The 16,498-nt window shown below is 32.8% G+C and overlaps 1 protein-coding gene and 1 pseudogene across 1 annotated transcript; both read right to left on the bottom strand.

Annotated features, from left to right (window-relative positions):
• Positions 1 to 8,999: 8,999 nt before the first annotated feature.
• LOC120144232 lies at positions 9,000 to 11,454 on the bottom strand (annotated as a pseudogene).
• Positions 11,455 to 12,742: 1,288 nt separating this feature from the next.
• On the bottom strand, positions 12,743 to 13,964 carry LOC120144556 (protein SPEAR3-like). The gene is made up of 5 exons (XM_039158600.1): positions 13,764 to 13,964; positions 13,554 to 13,667; positions 13,194 to 13,264; positions 13,019 to 13,103; positions 12,743 to 12,923 (listed from the first exon to the last, which is right to left on the bottom strand). The coding sequence occupies exons 1-5, from the start codon at positions 13,962 to 13,964 to the stop codon at positions 12,825 to 12,827; spliced, it is 570 nt and encodes a 189-aa protein (XP_039014531.1). The 3' UTR covers positions 12,743 to 12,824.
• Between the last annotated feature and the right edge of the window lie 2,534 nt (positions 13,965 to 16,498).

Below are 16,498 nucleotides of genomic sequence, written 5' to 3' on the forward strand. Positions count from 1 at the left end.
GTTAACTTAAAATGGTTAGTAGTAGATATAATTTAATGGGTAATTAAATTATTTTTAAATTAGGAAGTATTTTGACAGTTTTATATATGTTGAGAAACATCATTGAACTATCTAGTTGTTGTCTAAAATCATATTTAAATTGGAAAATAAAATATTATTTTATGTTTTTACGTGATTAATAAAATTGGTTGAAATAGATAAATTAAAATTTTAAAATGAAACAAAATTTTACAAGTTATCTAGTATGGTATGTTATAAAAAGTCAATTTGGCATCTTTAACTCGTAATTAAGTACGTATACGTGTTAAGGATGTTACAATTATCGATGGTCTTTCAGTCATGAATGGACCGAGGGAATGGACGAGGGCAGTCGCACCCTGAAATTTTCAAATTTTTGTATATTTTAAATATTTTCTTTGAATTTTCTATTGAAAATTTTATTTTCATCCCCTAATTTTTATAAAATTGTCTCCATTTAAATTTTTATAAGTTCACCCCTCCTAACATAGGATTTTGCATTTGTCCCTATTGTCAGTAGTTTAATCCCTTGTTGTGATTCATTTGTTGATGTAGTAAAATTTGTTCGTATCTATCTTTTGATCATGTTGTAGACACCCATTTTCGTCCGGAGTTTATTTAGTATATATATTAATATTAAATTTTATCTTTGTATTTTAGTTTAAATATATGTTAGTATTTCAATTAGGATTTAGGATATTATTTTAAATATTATTTTATTTTATCTTCGTTTTAGGTATTTTAGTTTAAATAGTGTTAAGTGTTTTAATTAGGATAAAAGATATTATTTTAGGAATTATCTTTAGCTTGTTTTTAGGAAATTAAAAGCTATAAATACCCTCTCAGGGTAAGCCTAAACACACAGACACATATCGGAGAATAAAACCTTCTTTTTCTTTCTAACTTTCTCTCTATTTCTGCATATTCTTATATTTTCCTTTAAATTTCTTTTTCAAATATGTTAAGTATGACATTGGTCATGCTTAGCTAATTTTCTTTTAAGCCGAAGGCTAAAGCGAGGATCAATTCCAAACGTGAGAATTGTAAGAAGGATTGGCTTATTGAAGCACATTCAACTTCTTAAGAACAAACTTAGCAAAATTGTTTGCTAAGAGGAAACTGAGATCGGAATTAGTTATAGTTGAAACAACATAATCCGAGTTGACAATGAAGAATTGTCCTTGTAAGCCGACGTGAATTTTGAAGCAAATATCTGTTTCGATGATCCGAGAAATTTGAGGCAAAGCTAAAGTCTGAGGTTACTTTCACTATAAGTTTCTCTTTATATCAATATCTTTAGATTACTTATTTAATTATTTTCTTTTATTTAATTCTTATCTTTTAATTTAAAAACAACTTTTAAAAACTCCTTTTTATCTTTACTACTATTATTTATTATTTTATTATATGTCCCTTTTATTTATTATTATTTTATTTTGTTTAATTTTATTTTCTTTTTTAAATTTTTATTATTTTTATTTTATGAAATTTATTATTTTCTACATTTATTTTATTTTTTCTTTTTAATTTAATTTTTATTTGATATTTCTTTTATTTTATAATATAATGTTTTTAACTTTTTAGGGGTAATTTCAATCGATCAAAGGTAAGTAATTCAAATCGGGTCTTTAAATTTTAATTTTCGCAATTAAGACAACTGAAAAATTAAAATGGTACCCAAAAGGCAGTTCAAGGGTGCTAATCCTTCCTTGACTGCAACCGACTCCCGAATCCGACATATTTCTGGTAAAATGCAGATCAGGTAAGATGTTGTCCGATCAACCTAAATATTTTTTAAATGATCGGTGGCAACTCTAGCGTGTTTTATTTAAGTTGAAGCCCAATTCCGAGCCCACCCGAAACACGACCGCGATAACTTGGCGACTCTGTTGGGGACAGGTAAGTGAGTCAGGCCAGAATTAATTTTCAGTTGTCTTTTTAAGCGAAAATAACAAATTTTAATTTTAATTTATTTATTTGATTCTAATTATTTATCTTTGATTATTTTTCAAATAAATAGTTGTACTGACGGTTTTTAATGATTTCAGATTATTAAAAATTTTCAACTCTGGCTCTATACCGGAGCTCCAAATCCTTCTTAAGTGGAGGTGAAAGCGACGCCTTCATAGGAATTTATTCTCCGTATAGGTCTATCAAGTAACCTTCGAGATTCATATACCTTATGTCTTCATGTGAATTTATTCTCCGTATGAACATAAGGGAATGTATCCTCTCGAGTTTAACTTGGTCCACATGAGCTTGTAATGGGCTTAGGATTGAGGGTCTGGCAAGCTCAAGGGGGCACCAGCAAGGAGAACTCGGGTACCCTTATTTAGAACTTAAACCGGGAGACTACAGGGAATTAGAGCCCACCCCAAAACCCTATTTCAAAACCTAGGCTATCTTGAATTATTTCCTGTTTTACTTTCTGTTCAAAGCATGCGAACTAGAAAGATATATGGTTAGGACTTGTCTAAAATTAACATGCGGGATAAGATCATGTTCGGGTAGGAATAATAAGCATGTGGGGTAGGACTTTTATTTTCATTATTATTTTGTTTATTATCTTTATCTCACTAACTGTTTTCTCTCCTTTTATTTTTCTTTTCTTTTACTTTGTTTTTTTTATTATTACATCATTCAAAAGAGGTGTTGATCCATAAAAACATGTTCGTTAAACATAAATAATTTGCATTAATGAATAAAGGGGTTGTAATACAAGAGATGAAAAACACAGAGGTCCGACTATGGTCAGAAAAAGACTCAGTAGGAAAAAAGAGACAATCTGCAAGGCAACTATGTGTCACATTCAATCAAGAAGACGTGGTGCCCACAATCGAAGAGTATACCACTCTGCTGCATTCTGAAGGACTCAGAATGGACCGGGATTTACACCAACCACATCAAAAGTCAACTTTTCAAAAATGGGTTGGCAAAGGTTGCAGGAGTAGATGAGAAAAGGTTACTGACCTGGAGAGTCCCTTCAAAGACAAAAAGAACAAGAGGGAAAAACGATAGCTGAAATTGGAGGCCGTTGTTGACGCATTCAAGAAACAAACAAATGAAATTCAGACAGTTCCTATCGATGGAGGGCTCCAATGGCGTTTCTGTTAGGGAGCAGACATAGCGGAGAGTGAAAGCTAGAGATGTTTTTGGATCAATGCCTCGAACATTTCATGCATCATGCATTTATACATATTTGTTCTTTACATTCACATTAACTAACAGAAAATGTCTCATGAGAAGAAGGAACAAACACTGGACATTCCACCTCAAGCATTGGACACATCCTTATAACACTCATTCAAAGAAGAAGGAGATCAAAGCAAAGAACATTTGTAACTATCAAAAAGAAAAGGCAAATAAAAGAGAAGCTTTAAAAGCAAATTGAAGTTACCTGGAGCATGTCTATAAAAATATCAAAAATGATGAATGAGATATTAGAGCGTGTTGGTAGGATTGAGAAAATTCAAAAGCAACTTGTAAAGTCCCAACAGGAGATGATCGATCAAGGAAAAAAGTTTCAGAATGAATCAAGAGAACAAATGACCAAATTAATGAACATGGTGAATGTTGTGATCCATGGAGAAAAGCCACTAGAGGATCTTGTTTTGGATGGAATTATGAATGCTAGTGTTGAAACTGAAATGACAGTGGTAAGTGATCGAGGACCTATTAAGGAACCGAATATTTCAGGACAGCTCCAAAAATCAAATGTGGTTGTAGAGGATTTCACTGGACCAATAATGAATGAAGAGCTAATAAGGGATAAATTTTCCCTTGTGAGGGATAAGCTTTACTTAAAGAGGAGGGGCACAGAAGAGGACCAAATGTTGATCAAGAATGCTAAGAAGGATCAATCTCTCATGATTAGAGGTTCTAACCCTTTACAATCATCCAGTTAAGACAATCAAGTTCTATCTATAAAGTCATCACTAAGTACCCTCCCTTCCACTTTTCGCTTGAAAAATTACATTAAACAAATGCTCGCAGCCGGATTGGTTACACGGGATATGTCTAGCCACAGTGGCCCTCGAATGAGAAGTGGACCTATAATGAGATTCCTTGGATAAATCAGAATGGAACCGTAAATTGTTCAGTTAAGGTTTCTAGCAACCTTGAGGGAAAATTTCAGGATCCTTTAGAGCAAGCAACTCAAAGGTGCAGAGTAGAAGAGAAAGGGGTTAAGTTCCAATACTCAGAAGTCATTCCTTCAACAGAGATTAATACAATCAATTCCTGTGAAGAACACAGGGCGCAAGAAGAGGGGAAAAGAAAACCAAGCAAAAGGGCTTCAATGGATGTAATTCGAGACTGGCACGTTGGTTTAATAATGAATGGGGCAGATGCGACCTTAAAGACACCTCAAACACCTATATCAGATTTTCTGAGGGCAAGTGGGGCTTTGGGCAATTTAGAGAGCCTAACGAATATTAAACCAATCACAGCTGCAATATGCGTTCAGAATCCGGCCAAAAATATCATCCCAAGGAAAATCGTTTTGGATCTAAATTTGGGCCCAATTTCCAACTAGGGAAGGAAAAGATGATGAATAACAAGGAAGTGGGATTTGGGATTTTACCAATAAGTTGCTTAGGAGGAAACATAAATTTGTGCGTATGAGGGTACATTAAAAGGAGCCATGGTAAGTGAAATAATTGAGAAATGGTCCAAATTATTTTGCCACTAGATTGGGGAGTATTTCTTTTCCCTATCTTTGTTTTTAAATTTGACATACGTTTTGGGACAAAACAGATTAAGTGAGGGGGGGGGAAGATAAGCATGTCATCAAATTTTCTTTGACTTGTTTGATTGTTTGAAATTGAGTTATTCTAATAGTGATGTGTTGGGATCGTTGGTTGCCAGTCTTGAACTTCACTTTATACTCTTGCTTCTTTTTATTGTGATCATGTTTTGATCGAATTTAATTTGCATGATTGGTAATTGGTATAGCTGGTGAATTTTTGTTGAGTATTGATATTTCATTCTTTTGTCGATAGAGATGAAATTGACTCAGTGCATATAAACTTTCTTGTGAGATTTGAGCCTGACGAGCATACATTTTCTTTCTTTCTCATTGTTTGAATTGGGTGTGCCGGACTAATTAGGATATTCTAGAACTTGTAATCACAATGAATATCGAGACAACTTGTTGAACGTAATGTTTTAATGTGATAGGGAACCTAGGATAAACCCACTTTCCCCAAAAAGCCTACCCGTTTACATACCCATTAGTGAGCTACATTTGAGTCTATTTCCCTTTCTTTGTTTTATACCTCATAATTAAACCCGAAGCCTTTTTTATTTTCCTTTCTTTTCACACCCTTACCGAGACTTGAGATCTTGTTCCACGAAGAAAACCACTATTTAAAGAAATAAAAAAAGGAACAATTGTTCACTGTTTCGAATAGCAAAAAAATCGAAAAAAGGAACAAATTGTTCACTATTTCGAACAACAAAAAAAGGGAAGAAAAAATTGATCGTTTTAATTATCTTTCATCTATTCTTTTTCCTTGTTTCATTGCGCTTCATGTTAATTCGTGGATTGTTCTTAATTATTTCGATCTCTTGTTTCGGTATTTTAAACCTTTCTTTTTTACATTTTCCCTACCTTAACCTAAGCCTGTTACACCTTGTTTAAAGACCCATTGATTATTGCATTATGTTCATTTTCGTAGTGGATACTTGATTGGATTCCAAGCCTATGGTAATGTTTTGGTTAGTTTCGATTTGAGCGATTTCATTCACCCTGAGTGGATATGTGTGAATCTTTGTGAGGTATTGAGTCATGTTTCATTGAAATTGGCAATTAATTGGGATGTCTTGCTTACTTTAAATTTTCTTAGTTGTGTCTTTTCTTGATTGAAACTTGAATTCGGCAAATTTCATGGACTTAGTTCGATTGGAAGTTTGAGGAATAAATTGAAATTGAAGATGACAACTTATGATTCTGATATGTTAATTGAGGAATGCTTGAGGACAAGCATTGAATAAGTGAGGGGGAATTTGATAAATGCTTAATTTAGTTAATATTTTGCTTTTAAATTACTCCTTAATCATTGATTTTTTGTGGATTATTTGTTCATTTTTGTGCAGGACGTCAGATTCTGGAAATTGCATTAAAAGGAAGGCATTCTGCAATTTTTTTTATTTGGTCACGGCTGAAAGACTACCTCACTTGGATTTCTCACAAAGAAGAGTCACTCGAAGAATATCTCACATAACTTTCCCGTGAAGGGGAGTCCTCCAAAGATAATCTCACCTGGTTCAAACCCGCAAAGGGGAACCACCTGAAGAATATACCACATGACTTTCCCGTGAAGGGGAGTCATCCAAATATCATCTCACCTGGTTCAGACCCGCAAAAGGGAACCACCTGAAGAATATACCACATGATTTCCCGTGAAGGGGAGTCATCCAAAGATCATCTCTCTTTGTTCAAACCCGCGAAGGGGAACAACCTGAAGAATATACCACTTGGCTTTCCCATGAAGGGGAGTTAACTAAAGAATTATGACCGGCTTAGATCCGCAAAGGGGAGCTATCCTTCACTTAGAGAAACCGTTTATAGCATAGCTCAAGGTGAGAAGGGTTATCTATCAACAAAACTTTTGAGTTCGATTCCATTCAGCTCGAAGGCATATCAACCGCATGGTAGTAAGGAGGAACTACTTTCCAGTTGAAGTTTAAATCAAGGTCTTTAAGTCAAGAAGAAGACCTAGGTTGGGTGCGATTTAGCAATAAGGAACTATCTCCCAGTCGAATTTACAATATAGCTCAAGGCGAGAAGGGCTATCTGTCAACAAAACTTTCGAGTTCGATTTCATTCTGCTCGAAGGCATTTCAACCGCATGGTAACAACGGGGAACTACTTTCTGGTTGAAGTTTAAACTGAGGTCTTTAAGTCAATAAGAAGACCTAGGTTGGCTGCGATTTAGCAACAATGAACTATCTCCTAACCGAATTTATAACATAGCTCAAGGCGAGAAGGGCTATCTGTCAACCAAACTTTTGAGTTCGATTCCATTCAGGTCGAAGGCATATTAAACGCATTGTAGCAACGAGGAACTATTTTCTTGTTGAAGTTTAAAATGAGGTCTTTAAGTCGAGAAGAAGACCAAGGTTGACTACGATTTGGAAACAAGAACCATCTTCTGATTCAAATTTCGATTTCATGAAGAAGGATATCATTTCAAAACTGACCCAGCTTCGCGACGGAGAAGTCATCCGCAACTATCGAACGAAAATTTGTGTCCTTTTATCTTTGTCATATTTTTCGTTACACGAAAAAGGACAAAGAGAGCAGCTGTAGACACCCATTTTTGTCTGGGGCTTATTTAGTAAATATATTAATATTATATTTTATCTTTGTATTTTAGTTTAAATAGATGTTAGTATTTTAATTAGGATTTAGGATATTATTTTAAATATTATTTTATTTTATCTTTGTTTTAGGTATTTTAGTTTAAATAGTTTTAAGTGTTTTAATTAGGATAAAATATATTATTTTAGGAATTATCTTTAGCTTGTTTTTAGGAATTTTAAGGCTATAAATACACTCTCAGTGTAAGCCTAGACACACAGACACATATTGGAGAATAAAACCTTTTTTTTCTTTCTAGCTTTCTCTCTATTTTCGCATAGTCCTTTATTTTCCTTTAAATTTCGTTTTCAAATATGCTAAGCATAACATTTGTCATGCTTAGCTAATTTTCTTTTAAGCCGAGGGCTAAAGAGAAGGCTCAATTCCAAACGTTAAAATTGTAAGAAGGATTGGCTTATTGAAGCGCATTCGACTTCCTAAGAACACACTTAGCAAAATTGTTTGCTAAGAGGAAAACTGAGATCGAAATCAGTTATTGATGAAACAACATAGCCCGAGTCGACAGCGAAGAATTATCCTTGTGAGCCGACGTTAATTTTGAAGAAAATATCTGTTTCGATGACCCGAGGAATTTGAGGCAAAGCTGAAGTCTGAGGTTGTTTTTACTATAAGTTTATCTTTATCTCAATCTCTTTAGATTATTTATTTAATTATTATTTTTATTTAAGTCTTATCTTTTATTTTAAAAACAACTTTTAAAAACGTTTTTTATCTTTACTACTACTATTTATTATTTTATTATATTTATCTTTTATTTATTATTATTATTATTATTTTATTTTTATTTTCTCTTTTAACATTTTTTATATTTTATTATTTTTCTTTTCTGAAATTTAATATTTTATTCATTGATCTTATTTTTTCTTTTAACATTTTTATATAATAATTTTTTTAATTTAATATTTCTTCTTTGATTTATTTTTTTCTTTTTTAATTTAATTTAATTTTTATTTGATATTTCTTTTATTTTATAATCTAACATTTTTAACTTTTTAGAGGTAATTCCAATCGATCAAAGGTAAGTAATTCGAATCAGGTCTTTAAATTTTAATTTAAATTTTAATTTTTGCAATTAAGACAACCGAAAATTAAAATGGTACCGAAAGGGCACTTCAAGGGTGCTAATCCTTCCTTGACTGTAACCGACTCCCGAATCCGACATATTTATGGTAAAATGCAGATCAGGTAAGATGGTGTTCGATCAAGCTAAATATTTTTAAATGATCGGTGGCGACTCTAACGTGTTTTATTTAAGTCGAAGCCCAATTCCGGGCTCACTCGAAAGACGGCCGCGACACTTTTTTTTTTGATGAGTTTTAATCTTTTCATTATATGATCATTGTAAGATCCCGAGTGGTTAATTTTTTGTCATTGGTTATTTAAAAAATTCTAATAATGTATTTAGTTTATAAATTTTATTAATTTAAATATTTTTAATAAAATTAGCTCTCTATTTATATAAAAAAAGCTTTAATTTCAAAAGAATAAAGAAAGACAAAGTTATGCTGCCAATAGAAGCAAAAAAGAATGTGCAGAAGAAGGAAAGAATAAAAAGGAATTACAGGCAAACTTGCATATGAGTGTTGAGACAATGAATTTACAAGTCTTTGCTGAGCGGAGCTCCCTTTTTCACTTGAACCCACATGGCACGGCCGCAAGGCAACCCATTATAAACCACGAAGAGAATGTAATAACGGGGCAGAGCGATGTTGCCGTTGGGAGATTGCTTGAAGAGAGATTACGGAGGCGTCCTTTGCGGCGATATGTCTTTTTTCACTCCGTATATTCCCTGTCTAGTCATCCTTTGATCCATAGAGATACCTTGTGTCGTAAATGGCGGAAATAAATATTCACTTGAAGCTTCTTCATATCAAGGTTCTGTTCGACACCAAGGACTCGCACCTAGAATTTCTTTCCATAAGTGAGCTTTGTAGCCGACTTGTCGAATAAAATCTCGGTTCGAAAATGGTCCAACCCTGGATCGAAGTAATGTGGCAGGAATTTCTCTACGCGGGTTTCGGTGGGGAAGAGGGCGACATCTAAGTATCATCGTTCGTGTTGCTTCCGACGATGAGAATTTTCCCTTCGGGGAGAACTGTCGACGTTAAATGGTACATACGTAGAATAGTCGAAGGATTAAGCTCTTTAAACTCGGACCTGGAAACACTATACAAAACGGGGATCATATTCAGGTCCCTGGCATCATCCCACCCAGTGAGCCACTCTCGGTGCCGTCAACGAGAAGCACATCTCCCGTCGGAAGATCCAAGGCGTCACCCAAAATACGAGGCGACGACATTTGCATGATTTTCCAGTTAGCTTTCTACATTTGGCTGATATCTATGAGACCACAGTCCTTGGTCATCGGGGAAACACTTTGGGTCATCAACCAAAAAGCGTCATGCGCCGTGCCGTCGTATACCAAGACTTCGATCGGGATGACGGCACGTTTCTCATCGGGTTGAAGTGTGATCGGAAGCTTACAAGAACTTCCCGATACGGGATAGCTTCGAGCACCGTTGGGGAGGACTGGGAACTCGTAGACGATCAAGTTATTCTTCGGATCGAGGAGGACCGAAGGGTTGTTTGCGAAAAAAATAGGTTTCCGTCTGTATGGAGAAAAACAAAAGGGTACAAATTGTTCTCGATAGGATCGTGGGTTTCTCGAAGGAACTTGAAATCGATGACTTGGTTTTTGGCGTTGCGTTTGCCATCTGGTGGAACGAATTCGTATGTCGGGAAATCACGGCCGCTGAACACCATGAATCTACCGTCGGCTAACCGTACTTGTGTTGCATACCTTCAATCAAAAGTGACAAAAACAAAAAAACAATAGATTTAAGTCTTTTAAAAAGCCATCAACTTTAATTATTCGAGTATTTTTATTAATGGTAAAGTACACAAATGGTCCCTAACTATAGGACATTACTTTATTGAGTCTCTCAGCTATTAAAAATTATAAAAAATAATCCATCGACTATAAAATTTTTTTTGAGTTTCGAACTATTAAAAGTTACAAATGATTATCGACTATTTATTGTGTTCCAAATTCATCTTTTTCCGTTAAAAATTAATACGGTTTGAACTGGATGTTAACCTACTGACCAGGATATGACATAATATAATTTAATAATCTTAAACGACGATCATATCCCGTCAGTAGGTTAACGTCTACCTTAAACTACCATCAACTTTTAATAAAAATGGATGAGTTTGAAACAATATGAATACTCAAATGACCATTTTATAACTTTAATAGTCGATGGAATTAACAAAGCAACATTTTATAGTTAAGGGACTATTTTATAACTTTTAATAGTTAAAAGATTTAATAAAAAAAATGTCTTATAGTCAAGGGGTTATTTATGTACTTTACCCTTTTATTAATAATGAGTAGTTGAGTACCATCTTCCATTTCCAGTGTGCCGGGGTATTCTTTCCATTTGCATTCATCACATTTACCGAGAATTCTGACAGTGTCGGAGCCGTTATTATACCCACTAGGGCTTACCAACCGTCCCTTCACGTCAAGGGCACCAGATTAACACCAAGTATCATACTTCAACTGATAATTAAGAAAATCTGTTAATTATAAAGATTAAATCTCTAAAATTCGCAATTTAAAAAAAAAGAATGCATGGGGAGAGCTAAAAAATGTACATTGAGTGGCTTAACCTTTGCTGTTTCAAATCCATGAGAACCGAATGCGCAAAGCAATGTTCCTCAATGGGATCATTGGGTACAATTACATTTTGGCAATGCGGGTCCTGGAACTTCAATCTCGATGTCTTAAAGATGGTGGAATCGAACATCAACGAGTTGTTGGTCGTGGGGAGCAAGATCAGGTGCATGGCCGACACACCGGAATTCGGAGAAAACAGCTCCCGGTTTCCCTTGAAAGTAGTCTCAGCACTAACAATATTTTCAGCAATGCCTTTAATCAATATGTTCGGTGGTTTGTCTGGGGGAAGACAGTTAACGGAAACCAAAAGGAGGGGGACGACAATACACAGGCCTCTCCAGAACATCCTCGACGCTGTCGCCGTCGCCATGTTTTATTTATTGTATTTCTTTTATTTGGAATCACCTGCGGGTGGCTTTGTGATGGCTATAGTCTTCTTTCACTTTTTTTTATATATATTGGCTATCGATTCCCAACATGTGTTTTAACTCCTGATTTGGAGGAAAACTGGAGAAAAAATATGCGTAGTTTAAGAACAAACAAACTGCTATTAGACAACAAGGTGAGTGTCTTGTTTGCCATTCTCATTGATTAAATGGCCTTGAGTTTACTCTCTAAATTAATCCTTGTAATTCGTTAAATCAATGGCTATTTTGCGTAGTGATTCCAAGTAACCACTCTTTCTGTCAAGCTAGTTAGAGAAAGATTTAAATTTTAATAAATATATTCTTATGTAAAATATTATCTTGAACTCACAACGTGAATGTGAAAACATTAGTATATATTCAGAAGACTGTAGTTTATAAATAAGTTAATATTCATGTAATGGTAGTGGATTTTCCCCCCTATGAATATGTCTATTTTCATGCTATTTGACGTATTCTAATTAATTTATAACTATAAACCTTAAATTCTAAATAAAACATATAACAAGATTATAATATTTTTCTATCATCAATTCATGGAATAGTTTTTCTTTATAAATATAATAGTAAATTATTAAAAATCCTATTGGGAGAGTGATTTTTTTTTGAAATCATTGTTTTTATATTACACGGGGGTAATATTTTAAACATCTTGGTCATATTGATGACTGATTATACATTCTTTTGATTAACATATTTAACATAAAAAGTTGGACACTTTATGTATAGTGAAAAAAGCAGACAAAACATGCCAGGCTCACTTGCAATGGACGGACAAATAAATAATTAGTACAAATTGATTATTAATTAAGATTGGAGCCAGTCAATTTAATGTAATAATTGTAGTAGATTCAATACTGTTTTCACAAGTCGGTATGTATAATACTATTTTTATAAGCCCCAAGTTTAAGAAATAGATTAAGAATATCACGCAGTGAACCCTAATTCCTTCTTTCAATGAAATTATGTTGGTTATAAAAATCCCAAAATATTCCTCGAAAGCACAAAATAACGAGATTAAGACATATACTTCCTGAATATATTGATTATTATATTATTTGGTAAAATAAGTATTTAATAATGCATTCAACTCCATCGAGGTGTAAACGACAGAAGTTTCCATTGACCAATACTAAAATTGACCTTTTTCATTACATAAACTTCCTTTCAAATTAAAATTTCGAACAACTTCCATGATCAACTTGTATGTAATATATATATATTGAATTGCAAGACTCAAGCCTCTTAGCTTGAACTTACAATTTCTAGGACAAGCATACACTTTTCAATCAAGTTGGTAGAAGAAAATTACTGATTACAATGACAGTCTGAGCTCCAAATCCAGGTCTTGTGTGTCACTTGATTCGGAATTTTTATTGCTCTTCCCCAATGACTTGCTCCTCGAATATGAATCCTTTTATAAGAAAAAACAGACAAAAAATCAATGAAAAGAAGCAGAATCTTGACATGCCATACAACTAGGATGTTTCATGTGTATATATAACAAACCTCAGCATGTGGGTTTAAAAGTTGTCTGGTCATGTTTTGTTGTGCAAAATGTTGGCTCTCCAGGATGCCACTGCTGGAGTTCCAACTGTTGCAGAAATTGATTTGAAACATTAATTAAGAAATTATAAGCAAAGAAACAAAGCCTTTGATCTGTGAAATATATATATATATGCACCTTGCTGTAGTACTAGGTTGGGAATCACCATATCTGAAGTTTGCTCTTTGATCATACTCGCCAAGTCCCATCTGTAATAATATTTCAAGTAAATTTGGCAGATACTTAATTCGCTGCAATAATTATTACTCATAATCTTCATTTTTAAGTAAAATACATAAAAATTTAATAAAATCTGTATCTGACGCTTGTACCAGGATCCATATAACAAATTTATTCATGTATGATAATGATCATAATGTAAACTAGGGTTAGCAGTACGTAGAGGTAAAACTATGAGCAAACTCCAAAGGATCCGTTGAAAGGAGTAAGGTTTTGATAGTGAATGATCTATCAGTAGAAGGGGATTTGATCACTTACCATCATGTTTGCGTACTGGAAACCATAAGAAGCTGCTGCGGAAGTTGATGAATATGCAAAAGATGACGATGATGCCATTGATGAATAGCTTGCTTGCACTCTCATATTATCTTCCTGCACGTACAGTATCACCAAGAAAAAGATAAACATTTCTCATCAAACCCCAATCATTTTGATCATTGAAAAAAAGAAGAAAAAGAATTTAATCACCTGGTTGAAATTTGCAGGGTAAAGAGGGAGCTGCTGGTAGGCAGAAGAAGCCACTTGTCCATGTAATCTGATCTTCTCCAATTGAGCAACACCCAGCCCTCTCTGGGGTTGCTTAGGCTGCTTGTCCTTCTTGCCTTTCCTCGAAGACGACGAACCACCTCCCCTCTCCATGTTTGGTTCTCCGAAAAAACTGCTACCCATTTCTTCACTTTGAAGACGGCGGCGACGACGAAGAGATTCAAGTTAGTTGAGATCAGAAGTTTTTTTAGCTTTGCAAATCCCAAGCTTGGTGTGTTTTGCAGGCAAAGAGAGAGAGGAATCAAAGGGTGTATCCACTGCAGCCCCCTTTCAAGCTGTTTGCAACCCAAGTAATTATTGCATAGCTGGATCAGATTTTGTAGAGATTTATCAGAGATGGGATTATATATATGTATACACATAGATTTTATGCACTTTGAATCATTATATTACCTTTTTGTGGTGTAATTCTTTAATCAGTCCCTGCATTCTTTGATATTTTGACATTTTATCTCTTATTGCTTCTTTTCTGAAATAATCTTTAATGTTATTAATTGACTTTCTGTTAAATTATAAATCAGACTTTGACCTTAAAATGTTAAAATGTCACATATTTAAATTTAAAAAAAAATACATGAAAATATTATCGATTAAATTCTAATTTTTAAATTAAATTATTGAAAATAAAAGTACTAGACATCGGAGGCGCAATTAAACCTTTGTTATTTGTGTAGTTAAAAAGAGAGACCAATACAATTGTCATATGATGTGAGAGTGAACGTCACGCTCTTTAAGAAGAAGGAGAAAGGTTGCCCTTTAATTTGATAGAATTTTCATGTCCAAGTAAGGTATTTGATTAATTAATGCTAAATATAATTTGAACTGTTTAATGCATGATTTGTGGGCCATATTTTTAGTTTTCTTATTACAGAGGACATGTGAACTTTTTGTATTTTACCCCCAAACCATTGCATTGTCGAGGTACATGCTGCAGGCAAAAGCTTTCTTTTATTTAATATAACATTATGAGTTTAGTTAAGCACCAATCATTATGAAAATAGGGTTTTTATAATAATACTTTACACTTCATTACAACTTTCGAGACCTTTTGGCTCCCTCTTTAAGCCACGTATCGATTTATTATTTGATCTTATAGGACACCCCCACAGTTTTGCCATTTTAAGATTTTTATATATTTAATTAGAGTTAATTTTACTATATTCCTCCAACTCTTACCCTTGTTTTAAATTGGTCATTAAACTCTCACCATTTTAATTTATACTTAAATTAACTCTCATTCTAATTTATTCGTAGACTTTTGAATGTTTCGATTTCATCTTCAAATTATCAATTCATGCTAATCATGGCTCTTATTAATATAATTGCTATGAAAAATGCTAATTGTCATGTAACCATTGATGTATATTATATAATAATATGATATGACATAAATGATAATTAATGTTGTATTATGTCTCTTAGATTATTATGTAGAATAAAAATGAAAGGTCCTTTGATTTTTATTTTTGTTCTCTCGATTTTTTAGTGATTCTTTTTATGGTTCAAAGTAAAAACATTATTTTTTTTAATTTAATACTAAATTTTATTTATGTCACATCATATTATTGTAATATTTTAATAACGCTTGCATTAACAAGCTACACGAATACCATATATTGATAGTTTAATAATGAATTTTGAATGTTCAAAAGTTTAAGATTAATTTAGAACAAGAGTTATAGTTTGATGACATAATATCGAAATGTTCAAATGTTAATCGTCTTATAATAAAAAAAAAGCTCAAGCTGATTTTATCTCAATATATTTGTTATATTTGTAAAATTAAAATTTAAAATTTAGATTATCCGATAAAACTTATAATCCTTGAATCGATAAAAAAAAACTCGATTTGATCGTAATTATTATCATCTTAAAGATGTTTGTCGATTTGGTGTGAAATGATGAGTTATGAATAATTATTATTATAGTAAAAATGAATAAATAAAAAAAAAGACAAAGTGTAGTGGGGAGATGTGTAGAGAAGATATCTATAATAGATTTGAAGCACATGCAAAAGCCTTACACGTTGCAATTACTTCACACGATTTGCAAACACATATACATATAACGTAAAATAATAAATAAGCTTACGTTTACATCATTCAAAAAATTAAGATCAATAAAAATTATAAAATTATAGTGACATGGTTTGAAGGGTATTAGAGTATTTTAGAATATTTTGAAAATTTTAAATTTTTATATAATTTAAATATATTTTTAAATTTTTTTATTAATGATTTAACTTTATATTCTTAAAATTTTATAATTAAGAACTCTTAGATTTTGTAATATAATTTGAAATTTCTTTAGACCGTGACATTTCTTAGCATTGATTTACAACCTAGCTCAATTCTCTTTATAAAAGAATGTCTTTAATGTTAGTTTAAATATTCAAATATGGATGGCATGAATCAAGAGACTTTAGTAATTAAGAGATTTGTTATTATCTTTTGAGATATCATATTTAAGTATTGCATATGTAAAGATATAAGTGTTCATTGTGAAATAGTTGAGAGTTTTTGACAAATATAATTTAATATTCACCCTATATTTATCGAAAAAAAGTTTAAATACAAGATTACTTTTAAAAGAAGGTTATATAAGGGTATAATTTTTCGAATTATTTAAATAAGGATGTTGTTTTTTAGGAAAATAAA

This window comes from Hibiscus syriacus, unplaced genomic scaffold, assembly GCF_006381635.1.
Source record: "Hibiscus syriacus cultivar Baekdansim isolate YM2019G1 unplaced genomic scaffold, ASM638163v2 tig00002317_pilon, whole genome shotgun sequence".
NCBI classification, from domain to species: Eukaryota; Viridiplantae; Streptophyta; class Magnoliopsida; order Malvales; family Malvaceae; genus Hibiscus; species Hibiscus syriacus.

Coding starts and splice junctions, on each gene's coding strand:
- LOC120144556 (XM_039158600.1), bottom strand. CDS start 13,964: ATGGGTAGCAGTTTTTTCGGAGAACCAAACATGGAGAGGGGAGGTGGT. Junction 13,668..13,763: donor ACCCTGCAAATTTCAACCAG/GTGATTAAATTC, acceptor CTGTACGTGCAG/GAAGATAATATGAGAGTGCA. Junction 13,265..13,553: donor TCCAGTACGCAAACATGATG/GTAAGTGATCAA, acceptor ATATTATTACAG/ATGGGACTTGGCGAGTATGA.